Source organism: Pungitius pungitius, chromosome 18 (assembly GCF_949316345.1).
Source record: "Pungitius pungitius chromosome 18, fPunPun2.1, whole genome shotgun sequence".
NCBI lineage: Eukaryota > Metazoa > Chordata > Actinopteri > Perciformes > Gasterosteidae > Pungitius > Pungitius pungitius.
Window position 1 is genome coordinate 1,896,866 of NC_084917.1, and position 17,535 is coordinate 1,914,400.

A 17,535-nucleotide genomic window follows, 5' to 3' on the forward strand; every position below is an offset into this window, starting at 1 on the left:
CGTCCTTTTATTTTTTGTTTTTACTCCACTTATTCTGCAAATTCTGCAAAAAGGAACCTGTAAAATATTAACAAGGATGCAGACTAAACTTTTAGTGAGTTATTACTTTTATTCTTTAACTGGATAGCTGTAAAACAGTAATGCAATTTAATGTATTTTTTGTGACATCAAAGTTCTTGTTTTATAGCTTCATTTGTGGAAAGTAAGAACTGAGCTATTTTGAGACAGTGCTTTATTGTACTTTTAACTCTACATGCACGCAACTTATGGAGACCTGGCTCTATTGTGACGTGCCAGCTCAAGCTGCACTTTAGTGGGCCAAGAGGAAGTGGACTTGGTCTACTTCGATGAACGTCACAGTTGAAAGCCACTTGCAGAGTTTTTTAAACATATTTTTGCTGCTGTTGCAATTCCTCCAAACGAGAGTTTCACAGGAAGCAACAGCATTCGGTTGTGAAATCCTGTGTTGCATAATGACATTTAATCATTGTTGCATCCGATTTCTCGGTCGAGGGGTTGAAAGGTGAGACGGTAAGACGACAACCAAAGAGTGGAGAAGGTCCTCAGACAGCGTGGGAGACGATGAGCCTAATGCGGTCGGGTCCGAACAAATAGAAATCAGCACAAACTAAAAAGCTTCGTATCCCAGCCAATAATCTCGTTTAAACGGAATGAAACTATGGGCATTGGCAGCAAACCAAGCACCTTGTTGGCACCTGGAGAGAAAACAAGTGGGGAGAAAGAAAGAAAGGCAGGAAGGAAGGGAGGAAGCACACACACAGGCGACTTGCCCCGGCCTGGCACGCAGCGTGTGAAGTCTTTCCAGAGCCCCCTGCACGTTACAGGGTTAATGCCCAATGCTCTAAGCGCCTCGTAGCAAAGGCTTCTGATTGGAAACTGGTGACCTGACCTGTTTGAATCCCTTTTTCACAAGGATCTGGAACAGGTTCCCGGCTGTATTCTTCTCTAAAAGGTCCAACGCAATCAAGAATCACCCTTTCAAATGGCTGCAGTGATCCATCGTAACATCTTCAGGACCACCTTGTTAAATAATAGCAATGTTAAAATCTCTTGATAATAAGAACAACACCAATCTACTGCTGCCATCTAGTGGACTAAAACACAAACGATATTAGGAGAAACTGAACAAGTGTGTTGTGTTTTCCTGTATTTGTCTGCACAACGATGGGGAAATAATAGGATGTGGTTTTAATTACTTTGTTAATCTATTTATTGCGTGATTTCTACCCAGTGAACCACATTTTAAACCTCTCTGACTCAATCTTAGCCAATCCATGAATCTTCCAAAAAGAAATCCAGCCTGATGATGTGCTGAAATATACAAAAATGTAAGTTAATGTTACAAAATATCCTGTTGGGGATGTGAAATCCTGAAAGGACGATGAAAAAAAGGGCAATTGGGTGTTTTATAACCGACATTTTGTTGGTTTGTTGATAATAGATTTTCTTTTGAACGACTTGACTCGCCGTACATCGTCCAATAGACGTGACGTCAGCTATCGAGGTTGCGTCATGGATTTGCCCACGTGCAGATGTTTATGCTCCTCGTGCACGTCTGCGGTAAGACAAGACAAACCCAGACATTGATTTTTAAAAGGCGGAGAGGATTAAGAAAAACGTACATAAAACATTCAATCAAATAAAAGAAGAAAACTAATAAATGCAGATTTATTTGAAGCGTTTGCATTTCGCTTTGTTTGGTAAACTCTCTTGTTAAAGGGACTAGTGTGCTGCGTTCAGGTTACCTGGGGAAAATGTGCTTCCACGTCATGCCTAAAACATACAAAATATCAGTGCATCAACAACTACATTTTAACATGAAATCCATCAGTATTAATGTTTTCTTCTTTTTGATGAAATAATAAACACCCATTGAAATCAATTCTTTACCCAGGTATATCCGCTGGGTGTCATTTACAGTAGATATATTATATGACATTTACAGAAAACTTGGTCATATATATATATACTGTATATATATATATTACAGGGGGGTAAATGTGGTTTATGTTCAACAAATGTAGAAGTTACTAGGTACCTGGTGGCATATCAAAACAAATGTGTGCCTTTATGCAACATGCTACTTTCATAAATAGTTATCATCATCGGCGGAATACATTACTTATACACAATAACGCAAAATTACATAATGAAAAATACAAAAATATATAGTTGTATTTTGTGATAATACTTTTCACGGCATTTAAAGTCAAAGTATTTATGATATTTCCTATTCTCGTCTTGAACCCTGAACAGCACTGTGGTTGGGGGGGGGGGCGGTCTTGCACCAGTTAAATCCCTCCCCGGATTCGACAACACGCACGCGCGCACGCACGCGCTTGCCTCTTGTAAACAGAAGCTCACACGCGGACAAAGGGACGAACGCGTTCTTCGGGGCGAGAGGACCGCAGGTGAACCGGGCAGGTGTCGCTATGACAACGGCCGACGTTACGAAGCCCGCTGCTCGCCGCCGTGTCCGAGCGCGTGCGGCCGCCTGAACCTTCCTTCATGCCCGGATCCCCGAACCCGACGGCCGGCAGGGGGGATAACCGACGTCCGCTGCGTTTTTCTCCGGCTCAGGCGCAGCTGGCGGCGGGTAAACAAAAGCCGCCTTTTGTCTCGCGTCTTACGTCGGTCGGTCCATTCGCTCCGGGCGCGTTGAAGCGTACTTTACAGCTAGCGTTAGCTAGCTAGCGCGAGCCGTTAGCCTCCAACTTACGTCAGATTCTGTTTTGTTTTTTTTAGCAAGCGAGCGATTATCTTTTTTTTTTTTTTTTTTTTTAACTGGCTGGATGAGATGTCATTCACGATGGAGGACAACTTGGAGTCCGAGTGGGTCTCCGTCCGACCGAGAGTCTTCGACGAAAAGGAACGGCACAAATTTGTCTTCATCGTGGCCTGGAACGTCGTCGAGGGAAAGTTCGCCATAACCTGCCACAACAGAACCGTCCAGAGGCGGACTACTTTGCTCCTGGACCCGCTCGTCGACGACGACGGCGCCGCCGCCGCTTCGCTCCCTCCGCCGGGCCCCTCCGCGGCGGAAAGACACGCGGCAGGTCCGAAAGAAGAAGTCTGCGCAGCGGGTAAAGTTGGACCACACTCTCCCCTCAAAGGAAAGACCGCTGTCCGGGACAGAAATGCCCTGAAGCCCTGTGGTTCGGAGGCATCCGAACGCGTCAGCCCCACGCTGGCGTCCTGGGACGTCGTGACGCCGAAAGCGATCGACATCGAGATCCTGGACCCCGTGGACGTCCTGCCCTCCCCGGAGGACGGGGACAGCAGCGGCCGCGAGGACTTCAGCTGGGCCGGGCTGTTCTCCTTCCAGGACCTGAGGGCGGCCCACCTCCAGCTGTGCGCCGTCAACTCGGACCTGGAGCCGTGTCTGCCCCCCTTCCCCGAGGAGCAGTCCGGCGTGTGGTCGGTGCTCTTCGGCGCCCCCGAGGTGTCCCAGCGGGAGACGGACGCCCTGTGCTACCAGCTGCAGGTGTACCTGGGTCACGCCCTGGACACCTGCGGGTGGAAGATCCTCTCGGAGGTGCTCTTCTCCGAGAGCGAGGACACGGAGGAGTACTACGAGAGCCTGAGCGAGCTGAGGCAGAAGGGCTACGAGGATGCCCTGGGGAGGGCCAAGCGAGGCATGCAAGAGGTGAATTCACGTATGATTTAAGTGCCACTGAGGGTGTGAGAGCCGTTTAATTAATGTCGTTAATTAAATGCACGTTTCTATATCTTACAAACCTGCTGTAGGTGACACCACGGGGTGTTTTTGAAGGGCACCTGCAGTCCCCAAAGGACATCGTTTTTCTCAGCTTAATTGTCCCTCCTGGTCGGTTTGTCCCCCCCCCCCTGCTGTGATCTACCATCTGTTGCTGCACGTTCACAGGCCTTGTAATATGAGCAGGTCTGACCAGACATCTCAATCTAGTTGGCTGAACAGGGGAGTCTCGCAGAATAAAAACAACAGCGCCTCTGTGGGAGGAGCTACATAAATGACGCCTCTGTGGGAGGAGCCACAGAAACGATGCGTCACAGGTCACAGCTGCTGCTGCTGCTGCAGTGTTGGTCCAGAAAGCTCAACATGTGTGAAGAACTTTCTCATTCGTGTCTGCAGGGACTGGGCCAAATATATCCGGTGGTTCTGTTTTGTTATTACATCTGATGACTCTGGATTGATATTACCAGTGCATTCATGTGTACGGTTTATATCCTGTAGTTTAGTTTATCTACATCACTACATCAGACTCACGGTCATCACGTTTGTAGCGTTGGTGTCCAGCCATGTATTTCTTGAAAGAACAAACCACTTTGTGGTCATACATTTTTCCAGTTAAACATTCAACATCAACACACCTGGACTAAAGCAGCCAGTAGTTTACTTACTTTTACTTTTAGCCAGTGCTGGAATAAATGCATTATTACCTAAATTCCATCACTGAATATCATCTGCCTGTTGTAATAAACATGATGCAGTCCAACCCGATTACTGCAGCAACCACTCAAGTCTCGATAAAGTAAAGTCATGATCACAGTTACTATTTTTAGAGGGGACAACGCCTCGGGGAGAGTCTTTCCTCCTCTGTTTTGTTTAGCCGAGTAAGGACATGGCCCAACCAGGAGGGAGTATTTTTTAATGACGCTTAATGTCATTCTTGTTTAATTGTGGCGGAGATACGGTTGGATTTAGTGTCTAAAACTTAGAGCGGCAGCAGTGAGCCCAAAATCTAACTAAAAGGTTAGTATCGTGTACAACACATGGAACGCCATTTCTTGTTTTGACTCATCGTGGTAGCACTAAAAAGTGGTGGCTCTTGTTGTTTTTGTACTGAATGTGGGGAGTGTTTTTCCCTGCAGCTTGTAATCAATACTGAGAAATAATAATCAGTTGCAGACGCCAACACGGAAGATGTCCTCGTATCTTGTGACCTTCACATGTTGTTGTTTTTATTTTGTTCTACAGTACAGAGGATTAGAGATGTGAGAAAACTAGCCTGCACAGTTTTATTGGATTGCACGTGTTTGCATTCTCCTTCCTTCTAAATGTTCACTGTAGGCGATTCAATTAACAGAGTGCTGATCGCCACTAAAAAGCTTGTAGTCTGCATTTAACGACACGTCGTTTAAAGAAGGAAAAGACCCCGTGAGTTGCTGCGTTATTACTATTGTAAGGACCATGGGCATCTGCTTTGACTTTCCTTGATGCAGCTTCTGCGACGTGAGGGTTGAAGAAACCGTTTCTACGAGGTTTAGAAGTTCACTACCTCACTGAGCTGAGTTAGAATGTGAAGTCGGTTCCTTCTGTGATAGCGGTTTCTGGGGAAAGTGGTTCCTGGTGTCTGGCATGTACTCAGTCAATCATTGACCAGAGACCTGTGGCGTTTCCTTATCTCCTCTGCGGCTCCACTGGGGAGGCTCTGCTTTGTGGTAGAAGTTGTCGTGTGACGATAATGTAACAACTGCCAAGATGATTTATTCTCTAGTTAATCATTATCGAGATAAAACACACTATTTTTAGGTGGGTTTTAATCTCCTCCCCCCCCTCATGAGTGGGTGCTTTTACTAGTCTGAGCCCCGGGCATTTAAATTTAAATCTGCTGATGCACATTAAGACTGCAGCTGGTATTTTTCTTATCAATAAATCCGCTGAGTAGTTTCCACTCCTTTTTTTATTTTGTCTTGTTACGTGAAACAGACCTAATTTAGAGACCTTTAAGAATTAAAAGCTGCAACTAGAAGAATTATGTTGTGTTTCTCAAGCTTAATTCCTCTCTCTGATGCGTCCTACTGTGACAAACAGAGCTAACCGGCCCCTGATTAGGATCCGTGAAGTGTGTTCAGTCACGATGAGCTTTGTTGGTGACATTTAAAGGACTCTGTTTACGCGCTGGGGCATGTCGGTCTTCTTTTATTTCGTGTAGATAGCCAACACGTGGAGATTTGAACGATTTCTAGCTGTAGGTCAGAGTCCGTCGAGGAGAACCTTATGATAACCGTTATTCGTGGAAAGGGCATTTGGTTCATTCCGCTCTGATCCCAGTCAGGGCGACTTCCTCCTGTGAGACGCTTGAAGTTCTCCAGACGGTCCAGTTAGTCCTGACGGTGATGACATCGCTTAAGTGTCCCCCCTGTAGATCAGAATGATTTACTCATTGGGCTTTGGAGGCCTCTCTGTACTCCACCATGTATATTTTAATGAAGTATTTCAAATGAGGTGAAGTGAGACCTTAGCGTGTTCCTTATGTTGCATTGAGGCACAAATATAGAGAAAAGTGAGTATTTAGATATTTGCTTCTAATCCAAATCTAAATACTCACCTTTCTCTATATATCTGTGCCTCTCCTTTCATGAACCAATACATGTGACTCCACAAAGAAGATCGCAGAAGGAACGGTTGCTTTTATAAAAGCCACCAAGGAAGCAGTGAAGGAAAAGCCGTACAAAGGGTTCAGAAGTTGGTCGCTCTGGGCAGCTCGTGCCCGGGTGGGAGCCGGCTCATTTAGCCCGTTGGGGGGGGGGGGGTCGCCTTCCTGGCGAGCGGCGACTGCAGGGGCAGGGAGTCGGCCCGTGGTTGCCAGGGCGACGCGTTCCCAAGGTAAACAGAGGGAGCAGTGTTTGGAGCTGAATCGTGCAGTGTCTTTGCCCAGCGTGGAGGAAATATAAGCGCCGCCATTCATATCTCGCGGGGAGAAGATCCGCCGCGTTGCACGAGAATACGGGGTAGGGGGCACATTTCAATATTATGTGAGGCAGACGTGAAGGAGGCGCTTTGTGTCCGGGTTGGGTCGGAGCTACTGGTGCAGCACTTGTGTTTGTGCACAACAGCGTTTATCTCCCGGACAATGAGGGGTCTGTGGAGAGCAGGGCGTACAGTGCCCTCAGCGCCACTCAGCCAAGATCCGTGTGCTGTCACTACTGACCACGCACGTGACCCACTGACTTCTCACCTTTTATAGGTTAGGAGTTACTAACTATTAAATTGACTCCTGTGTAGGACGTCAGTTTTTTGTGCTGATAGTGTTTGTTTTTTTCTTATCGTCAACAAAGTTTCGTCCACATTAACAAAAGGATAACACGATCATTTAAGTGGAATACGCTCCTATTTCCCCGCTCCATCTCTTCACCTCCTCCCGTCTCCTTTTTGTCTCCAGGTGTTGGACAAACACAAAGCCACGGACAGCATGGTGGAGCTGCTGCAGGTGTACCCCGAGGAGGACGAGGCGTACGGGGAGCTGCTGGAGGCGACCACTCAGCTCTACCACTACCTGCTGCAGCCTTTCAGGGACATGAGGGAGCTGGCAATGCTGCGGCGACAGCAGATTAAGGTAGTGCACACGAGCACACACACACACACACACACACACACAGATACAAATACCATCTGTTTTGGGGGCTTGATTTAAGCTGTAGATGGCGAGCTAGTCAGTCCTTGAGCGCTCTGACTACATTGTACTCCAGCAGCCACGATGCTGGCGCTGGGTAACGAGCCCCAGACCGCTGCACGGGGGCGTCCTGCACAGGGGCGTCCCGTAAGCCCCCCTAAGCCCCATGCAATGACATCAGATTTCCCAGGATACATGTGGTGATGTTGGTGTGGTAGCCGCTCTGTAGCTTTGCGTGTGGGGGCTGTGTGGAGGGCAGAGGATCAGCCAGAGAGGCTTGCCCTCCCACCCCCACCCAGAGCGGCTTAACAACCAGCATAAGTATTCTTACAGCAGCCACTAAACTCCACTCTGCGATCCTGCTGCCTCAGCACAGTCGCATCTTTTAGTTGTTTTTCGCTTCATCAGAGGTTGGGGGGGGGGGGGGGTCCACTGCAGGTTAATCTCTACCGTCTCCTTCAACACGTAGTCACAACTCACTTGTACTTCTTCAGCCCTTTGTGAATAAGGTGCCCACATTTAAATGATTCATGCACAAATACTTTTGTATGGAAAGCATTTAATGCAACGTTTAACGTATGACATCAGACACCAGCGTTTAACGTATGACATCAGACACCAGCGTTTAACGTATGACATCAGACACCAGCGTTTAACGTATGACATCAGACACCAGCGTTTAACGTATGACATCAGACACCAGCGTTTAACGTATGACATCAGACACCAGCGTTTAACGTATGACATCAGACACCAGCGTTTAACGTATGACATCAGACACCAGCGTTTAACGTATGACATCAGACACCAGCGTTTAACGTATGACATCAGACACCAGCGTTTAACGTATGACATCAGACACCAGCGTTTAACGTATGACATCAGACACCAGCGTTTAACGTATGACATCAGACACCAGCGTTTAACGTATGACACCAGACACCGCTTTACTCCCAACTCAAAGTAGAATGTTTCAGTATAGCAAGCAGATTTATGGATGTTTATTTGCAATTCACAGCTTAATGTCCCACACACACAGACACACACACACACACAAACTGTGACATGTCAGTGTGCTCAGACTCTGACTCAGTAGGAATCTGAGTTTTAATTGTTAATGATCTATTTTTGAAATGAATGTCACTCAGGACCAAACCACTTCCTGTTGTTGTCAGATCACCAACATGCACCTGTCCCCTTTCACTGTCGTTACCTCCCTCCCTCTCTGAGCCGGGCCTGTGTTCAGGTGTGTTCATCCAAGGTGGAGTCCGATCAAGTCGCTCAGAAAAAAAACACACAACAGGAAGTTAGCGGTAGAAAGGCAACAAAAACCATCTCATCTCCGTGGGAAACAACATCTTTGATGTCTACAGTATCGGGTTCTGTTGGACACGCCTGTGTCTCTCTGTGAAGACGCTCCCGAGTCCACCTCTCTCCTGCTGCGTTGGGAGAACAACGACATTCCTACAGAACCGGCTGTCATGTAGATCATTTACCCTCTTATATTTGATTAAACTAATAGTTTGTAGAGCTTTTCCACTTGGACTGAATGAGTTTCGGGTTACAGGGCACAGACGTAGTCCAAAAGAGCATGAATGATGTGTAAGGGGCGCACAGCATCTAACAAATAGTGCTCTGGAGTTGCATTGTGGGAACTGTGCAGGATTTTAGTTGTCTTTTGGGTTCCCTCACTCCTAAAGAGCTGCCTTGCTAAACGGCCCTGCGGCGTGCAACCCTCTCTGGAGAATCTGCTGAACTCTGCACGGGGGGGGGGTGTTGGCGGTGGGGGGGTGCAAAGCTTTCCGGCTCCACCGGCTGCTCCCCTCGGGGCGATCCAACGGCTGAAAACAAAGCTGCATGCAAATGAGCCGGCGGAGTCAGGAGCTTCTGGAGAGCTTCTGCTTTTTGTCCCTGTGATTTGCATACAGTTTGCATCCCGTTGAGTCCGTTTGCACGTGTGAGGACGTCTCTCTGTAGTGTGGAGGAGGTGAATCAGCTTCAAGCCACACACCAATATATCGCACCTGCTGTTGCTGTAGGTTTACATTGTGTGTGCTGAAATGTCAGGAGGGCAATAACAATGTCTTCATAAGAGAAGTGCTGAAAAGATTGTTATGGGTGGGAGCTGAAATCCTAAAAAGGAGTTTGCAGGTAGTTTTTCTGCAGTGAAACTTGACCCCTTTTTTTTCTTTTAACTCTTCCATCATTGTCACCTTTCTAAGTTTCACTGAAGCGTAAACGAGCAGGTGAAGGAGGGATGGATCCACAAAGAGGCTGTGGAGTGTTCTGCTGAGTGGGGCCTTGTCGGGTGGATGCCTTGCTGGTTCGGGTGGTGCAGTGTCGGGTGTCCTGTTGCCTGCAGCGTTGGAGGTCGGCCATGAATTAAAAATGTGGCTCATCCGTAACGTGTCTGGGATAATTTTGTACCGCATTGGGATCCAGTTACTGTTGCGGCCGAGTTGTTGCATGGCAACGGTTGCCGCGGCACCTGTTGCGTTTGCTCCCAGCTGTCAAAACTTGAATCTCATTTATAAATGTCTTGTACTGTAATGGAGTACAGTAAACGTTATGATGAAATACGATGATCGTTTTGGCTCAAATCAAATAGCTAAAATAAATGTGTGTACTACAATAATTACAGCAGATAAAGCAGACTGGATCCAGATGTTTTTATAATAAATACAAAGGTTCATTGAGCGAGGAGGAGGTAAAACGGATCCAGATGTTTTGAACTTTATCCAGAGGTCTTACGTCTTTAAAGTAGGATACAGTTTTTCTACGGTATAAAATGAAAGGTCCCTTAAACAGGACAAAACGGTGCATTTGTGGGGGACTACTTTCAGCGGCGGATGAATCTGGCCTCCAGAGCTCTTGTTGGTATTTCCAGCAGCGGGGCGCTCAGAGGGAGGCTCGTCGACGCGTTTCCGTCATTTTGGGATGATGGAAACACACACAACCCTACTTTCAATGAGAGAATATTCACTTTTTGCTGAGTCCCCCCCCCCCCCCCCTGGATGCTTGAGTATCTCCCACCATTCCAACCAGAGCAGACGAGGCTCCGCCCCAACTCGCCTCTGGGATCGCTGCTATTTTTGGCGCGTGTGTGTTTTCTCACCTCGAGGTGTCAAAGGAAGTCTTGTGTCCACAAACATCGTCACATTAACGATGGGGAGACGAACCGCAGAAGATCGAGCCCCTCAGTGTCTCCTGGTGCGATAAATCGATTTGGCATAGAATGGTGTCCTTGGAGTGGAGTGAGACGGGAGTGAGTAGATTGACGGGTGCAGCTTCGTGTAATTCATTCAAGTCATTAAAATAATTTCCTTCTATCAAACATGTTCTGTTGAAAAAGCTCCTAAAAGCTTCATTGTAAATGCTTGTAAATGCTTTGTGTGAAGTCTGCTTAAACAACAGATGCTTGAAGTGTCCTCGCGGGTGTGACCTGCAGAGGACAAAGACCTTTTGGTGCCAGATGTCCTCCTCACATGTGTTTGCATGTTGGCTGAAGGGAACAATGAGCTCACAAACTCCGTTTCTCACTCGTTCCCAAACTTTCTCCCGTCTGCTCTGTGATGTAATTTCTCCTCCCCCCTCTCACTCTCACTCTCACTCGCGGTTTCACTCCAAAAACCGCTCCCTGTTGTTGAGCATTACATGGACACACACACACACACACTCACACACTAAATCACAGCTTTTTGAGGTTTGTTGGTGTTTATTTTTAAGCACATCTGGGTTACATTGAGACATTAGCATGTGACTTTAAAGTTGATCTGCTTGTGTACATTTTGTACCATGTGGTGTTCTCTTGGAGGGGGGAGGGGGGTGTCCATGTGGCACTACTTTTCACCCGGTTTCTCCCTCTTTGTCCACGTGGTCTGACCTGGTGACGCGAGCGCTCTGGTTGACGTGTGATTTTCTGTTTTGCTTATCAGAGATAGACGTGTTTGTCTTTATTTATTGTTCCATTAGGCCACTGGGTCAGTGTCCCTCTCAACAGAGACGAGGTCATCGCCACCTGCTGTAGTGTGCTGGTATTACACTGAGCTCTGTGGTCAGTGGTCTGTGCTGAACCAGTGGTTTAAACTGGGGGGGGGGGGGCAAAGCCCAGATTCCTGCTTTTCGTGTCCTCATAGTCCTCCACAGAGTCGTAATGGAGCTTTGCAGACATGGCGCTCAGGAGGGTTTCTAAAGCTGCCTCACAAATTAACGTCCACAATTCTGCTGAAAAGTCCGAAGGAAAGAAGATGCCCGTTAAAGCTGCAGAGGATGAATGAGAATAAACACAAGTCGTATTTATTATCAAAGTAGTCCATTGCAAACCAGACCAAACAACGTGCATACATGGGTGTAAATGTACTGTGTGATTGTTTTAACGCCCCCCCGCTCCCCCCCCCTCTCAGATCTCCCTGGAGACGGAGCGCCTGGGTCCCCGTCGCGTGGAGGGCCTGAGGAAGGAGGACGAGGAGTGGCAGAGGAAGGCGCACGCCGCCGTCCTCTCCATTCAAGACCTGACCGTCAAGTTCTTTGAAACCACGACGCGGGCGCAGAAAGGTGAGATCACAACCAGGCTTTTGTCTCCGCTGTGACCTTTGACCTGCTTTGTTGTGTGTTCACTTTCAGTTTGATGAATTCAGTTTAAAAATGGCAAACTGTTTAAAGGTGGCCTCTGTAAACGCTCACCCAGAAGCAGAAGAATAGTCTCCATTAGTCTCCATAGTCCCTCTGGACTAAATGAAATCAGCTCGCGTCGGTTTTTCTCACGATGGCGTCCTGCGCGTTGCAGCTTTGCACGAGCGGATGCGCGCCGACCAGAAGCGGTTCGGGAAGTCGGCGTGGGCGGCAGCGGTGGAGCGCATGGAGCGGCTGCAGTACGCCGTTTCCAAGGAAACGCTGCAGCTGATGAGGGCCAAGGAGATCTGCCTGGAGCAGAGGAAGCACGGCCTGAAGGAGGAGGTAAAGATCCCTTCACAAGGAGGTGTGGCTTCTTCTAGAAGTCACTATACTATTACTGAAAAGTGGTTAATATTAAGCACAAGTCCCTCCAACGTGGAGGACTCGACAGCATGAAGACGGAGGGACGTGGAACCAATAGCATCCTGTGGTAATGCATTGAAGCCCATGCGTCTGCCTGCAGATGCAGAGCCTGCAGGCCGGCGAGGACGCCATGCTGCGCGTGGACCAGCTGGAGGAGCGCTACTACGAGCTGCAGCTGCAGCTGTACGACGTCCAGGCGGAGGTGCTGCGCTGCGAGGAGCTGCTGCTCAGCGCCCAGCTGCAGAGTCTCCGCAGGCAGATGACGGGTGAGGACCGAGCACCGCCCGCCTCCTTCGTGTCTCCAGCAGCGTCTCTCAACGGCGTTCTGTCCAATCCCTTCTGTCCAGAGCGCCAGGATGAGGTCGTGTACTACGACGCCTTCGAGAGCCCCGACGCCATGAAGGGGGGAGAAGGTCCCGCCACCCCGCCCCCCCCCCTCAGAGAAGAAGACCTCGGCGTCCTGCAGCAGAGGACGCGGCAGCTGGAGGCCCGCAGGGGCCGCATCACCGCCAAGAAAGTCTACCTCAAGAACAAGAAGGTGAGCGGACGCCCCGCCCCCCCCCCCCAGCGGCGCCGCGCGGCGCTTTGAGAGCGTCGCTCACGTCCTTTTTGTTGCTTTTCTTCAACAGGAAATCTGTATCGTCAATCACAACCAAAAGATCCAGCAGCGCCGAGGGAGCCTCGTGTCCCTCCAGACCCCCCAGCAGGTGAGAGCAAGCGTAAGCGTTAGCGTAAGCGTAAGCGTTTTGGCCAAAGGTTTTAAAGTAGTTGTAGTCGAGTTCAAAGAATGCAGAAGGCAGCTCACACCGAGAGCTCTTTTGTTAAAACACACGTCTGGTACATGAACTGAGTCTTTTTCAGATGAATGTGAGCCTCATTATGCACTTTGATGATTATGAGTTCCATGTGGTAAACAGTTGTTGAATATATGCAGGGCTTTTATTGTGAAAGGTCACCTCACCGAGTTTCCTTTTCAAAGGGAGGCGGAGCCGAGGAGGACAACGACGAAGCCCAGAGCAGCGCCAGGGTGAGTCAGGAGAGGCAGAGGACTCTGGACCGACTCCGCAGCCTCAAGCTGGTGAGAAGCTGCGTCGTCCTCGGATGCTCCGCTCCTCCTGGAGAGCACCTTTTTTGACCTTTGACCTTTTGCTTTCAGCGCTACCCCGGTCAGGTGACCCTGAAGTCCAGCCGGCTGCGTCTGAGTCAGCCGCCCGGCCGCAGGAGGGCCGGTCAGCAGCACGCCACCCACTCGGCCGGCGTTCAGACCGACCTGCCGGAGCTCTCCGCCCCCCCGCCGGCCGGCGCCTGCAGCTGCGACGGCGTCTCTTTACCCACAATTCAGCTGGACGACCTCGACTCTTCGCCCCCTTTCCTCTCGCTGCCTGCGCTCTCGCTGAATGCCGCTGCTCCTCATCCACCGCCGCCACTTCCCCCCCCGCCTCCTCCTCCTCCACCTCCTCCCTCAGAGGACCAGCAGCAGGGGGGGGGCGGGGAGAACAGTCCCCGTCCGGTGCGGCGCCCCCAATGCGAGTCCGACCCGCTGCCCCTGGCTGCGTTCTCCCCTCGGTTCTTCGACAGCAGCCAGCTGCAGACGGCGAGGAAGAAGCTGAAGAAGACGGCGTCGCTGGACTCGTCGCAGTGGAGGAGAGGTGAGGGGGTGGGGGGGGGGGGGGGATGAGATGTGTTTGACCCTGTTAAAGAGGGTTTGTTGTGGGTTGTTCATTGTTGTTATAACCATCACTCAATCTCAACACAACACCCGTAACTCCCCCGTGTTAACGGCGTGTTTTGGCGTCGTTGCAGCGAGCTCCCCGATGGACGAGGTGCTGGCGTCGCTGAAGCGCGGCTGCTTCCACCTGAGGAAGGCGGAGCTACGGGTCCTGGCCCCCGACCCGGACGACGACGCCGACAACATCCTGGCCCAGATCCGGCAGGGCGTGCGGCTGAAAAAGGTTCGGACCCGGCCGGAGCAGCAGCGCAGCGCCAGGAGCTTCACGCACTCGGCCGACGCGCTGACCCGCAGCATCCACGAGGCCCTGCGGAGGATCAAGGAGGCGTCGCCCGAGTCCGAGTCGGAGGACGAGGGCCTCCCCTGCACCGACTGGGAGAACTAGCTCGGCCGGATGGAAGGTTTTCTTTTTTTAGGGGGGGGGGGGAAGGGGGCGTGGAGGCAAAATGAAGAGACAACCAGCAGCGTCCCGTCGCCCGCAGGTGCAATTTGAACAAAAACAACAACAAAAAACTTGATTCTTTTTTTTATTTTATTCTCTTTTTATATATTTCGGCAAACCGCTCAGAAGTACGTTTTGCTTTTGTTATTCCTACTTCTGTGTGTCGTTTGTGACGATGGACCACTGATCTTTTAGTCTTTCATGTCGTTCTTGAGCGAGGATCTGACCTCTGACCTCTGACCTCTCGAGTCGTACTGTAGCTTGCTGTGATGGGTTTGTTTTTAGGAAGTGAGCGTTTTGTTTTTTGCGTGCGGATTCTTCCCTCAAATATGTTTGCTGTACACTTTGACATTCAACCACTCGTTGAGTCCTCCCCCCCCCCCCTCAAAGGAATAGTTTGACATTTTGGGAGCTTCATGTTTTAGTAAACAAGCTCACAGCAAAAAGAGAGAATATCTGTATTTCTCTAAACATGTCAAACTTGTTGCTAATTTAGGTCATTTATATCATCTGGGTGAGAAGAATTTTAAAAATATTAATATAAATTTGTGTATTCAGCTTTTAGCATTTTTCACTTTCACAAAATAATTATATAATATATATAATTTATGCATATGAAGGTGAATATGAGCCTAAATATTTTAGGGGAAGGATATCAGAGTCCACTGTAACGCCATCGTCTGTTCTGACATCAACATGAAAAGCTGACGCTTAATTCTGCAAACTTTCCAGAATCTCACAGAATAAGAATAAGAGCAAACAAGAGACCCATCGATATTCACCGTGTTGGTGGGATGATACAAATAAACCGGTTTTACAGAGAATCAAACTTTTAGAAGCACCTGAAGTTTTATTAGATATTTATAAAGAAATTCTATCTGTTGACTTTTGCATCCCCTGATTTTTCTCCAAGGATGCTATTTGGACCGGGTCTATTTATAACTATATATATATATATATATAAACACACATACAGTACCAGTCAAAGGTTTGGACACATTTTCCCATTGAACTCAATGAGAAAATGTCTAAACGTTGTCTAGACTATACTTCTCTGGTTGTAGCTTTTAAAAAGTGATGGACTTGCTGCTTTGTTTTCTTCACTTTGTCTGTGAAACCGTTTCTTTGCACAAAAACAAGCCATTTGGAAAAAAAATCGCCATTTTTCACTATTTTGTAGATTCGGGCGATGAATCGATTCCTGGAAAAAAGAATGAATGAAATCCACTAACCATTCATTCACAAATGTCAAAGATGCCCCCCCCCCTCCTTTTTTCATAGTGTACTTACATAGGTTTCCCTGGCAGCATGTTGAAGCCCGTCTGCAGGGATTAGTGGAGTCTGAGGCTCCAGCGCCCCCTGCTGGGTGAGACCCGGGTCAACATTCACAGATCATGTGATCGTTTTATTTATTTGTACTGTCATTTTATTAATGCTATAGAGTCCTCTCTCTTACAACTGCCTTCAAACAGTCGCTTTCCAAGTTTATTTACTTACTGGATTTGTTGTGTGTGTGTGTGTGTGTGTGTGTGTGTGTGTGTGTGTGTGTGTGTGTGTGTGTGTGTGTGTGTGTGTGTGTGTGTCTATGATTTTTATACCTGTCTCCATTATTACACGGTGTCAAACGTTAACCTTTACTCACCTGTATTTAACACATAATGCACTGAGATCCAGGGTTACATTTTTTTTAAAGTAAACGTTTGACTTTTGGAGGGTAGAATTCAATCATCTTATTTCCGGCCGAGAGTTTGTGGAGAAGATTAAATAAAACGGTTTGAGTGGTAAATCTGGAGCTACGATACAGCCGATGGTTAGCTTAGCATAAAGACTGGAAACAAGGGGGCACTGCTAGCCTAACATTCCGTTGCTGGGGGGGGGGGTATTGAGATAAGCGTTGAATATTGAATTTAAATTAAAATGAGACGCTACTGTGGCCCTGAATCTGTAGTTTTTAAATCCTTTGCTGAAATAAATGTGATGTAACCTGCTAATATGGTAGATTGTGTGTTAGCTTTAGAACGAGCTAAGCTAACGCCATCTGTCCAGCCTCGTTTCTGCTCTTTATGCTAAGCTAAGCTAATTGTCTTTAAATGGGCCGCACAGAACTCCTGAAAGTTATTTCAATTTTCTCCCCCACCTCTGAACGAGAGAGTAGAGCAAAGCGTATTAACTGTCAAACCGTCCTCCGTAAACACAGCAGAGTCACAGCGGCCAAGTGTCAAAAGCCATCGTGAGCTTTTTATCGTTTTGCATGCAGTGAGATTCCGTTTCTCCTCCATCTGCTGAGATCTGCACCCTGACACCAGTTTAACCTTTTCACGACCTTATGCATGTGACTGGTTTAGAGACGAACCCATCACAACTTAAGTGCAATAAGAAGAGAAGTCATTTTTATGAATTGAATACTGTAATGTCAAATTATATCCGCATGCCTAAATGTATTGAAGTATTTATTGAAACTTCATATTTTAAATGATTTTTAAAAAGCATACAAATGTAAATGTACTTTATTATAAAGTTTTGTTTTTGTTGCTCTTTTTGGTTCCTATCATGACATTCCTCTTTGCTTTCTATATCCTTATATATTTTTTCCCTTTCAAAATAAAATTAAGCACCAACACGTTGTCTTACTTACTTTAAACATTTACTAGATGCTTTTATCAAATGTGTTTTCTCAACAGCTCACAGTATTTTGAAGCGTTGCTACGGTTACTCGTGTATATCACATTAATACCAAAGTGCAGTGATGACAGATTGAGAAAGAACGACAGGACAGCACATGTTGCATTTTTTTTTTTACTATAAACTTAAAATTACAATTTGTGTTTTTTAAGCATGTGGTATAATCAACATTTAAGTCTTTATTCAAATGTTTTTTTTTCCTTTCAAGCCGTATATATATATTCGTCATTTTTGACATGATAAAGTCA

The 17,535-nt window shown here is 47.7% G+C and overlaps 1 protein-coding gene across 1 annotated transcript; it reads left to right on the top strand.

Moving 5' to 3' along the window:
* Nucleotides 1-2,344: 2,344 nt before the first annotated feature.
* Nucleotides 2,345-17,225, top strand: jmy (junction mediating and regulatory protein, p53 cofactor). The gene is made up of 10 exons (XM_037485065.2): nucleotides 2,345-3,667; nucleotides 7,167-7,340; nucleotides 11,801-11,951; nucleotides 12,184-12,353; nucleotides 12,535-12,700; nucleotides 12,782-12,972; nucleotides 13,064-13,141; nucleotides 13,414-13,512; nucleotides 13,591-14,083; nucleotides 14,238-17,225. The coding sequence occupies exons 1-10, from the start codon at nucleotides 2,819-2,821 to the stop codon at nucleotides 14,546-14,548; spliced, it is 2,682 nt and encodes an 893-aa protein (XP_037340962.2). The 5' UTR covers nucleotides 2,345-2,818; the 3' UTR covers nucleotides 14,549-17,225.
* Nucleotides 17,226-17,535: the final 310 nt, after the last annotated feature.

Bases quoted from the DNA above. Each gene is read 5' to 3' on its own strand.
- jmy (XM_037485065.2), top strand. From the start codon at position 2,819: ATGTCATTCACGATGGAGGACAACTTGGAGTCCGAGTGGGTCTCCGTC. The intron at 13,142-13,413 runs GTGAGAGCAAGC...TCCTTTTCAAAG, and splicing joins CCCTCCAGACCCCCCAGCAG to GGAGGCGGAGCCGAGGAGGA. The intron at 13,513-13,590 runs GTGAGAAGCTGC...TTTTGCTTTCAG, and splicing joins GACTCCGCAGCCTCAAGCTG to CGCTACCCCGGTCAGGTGAC.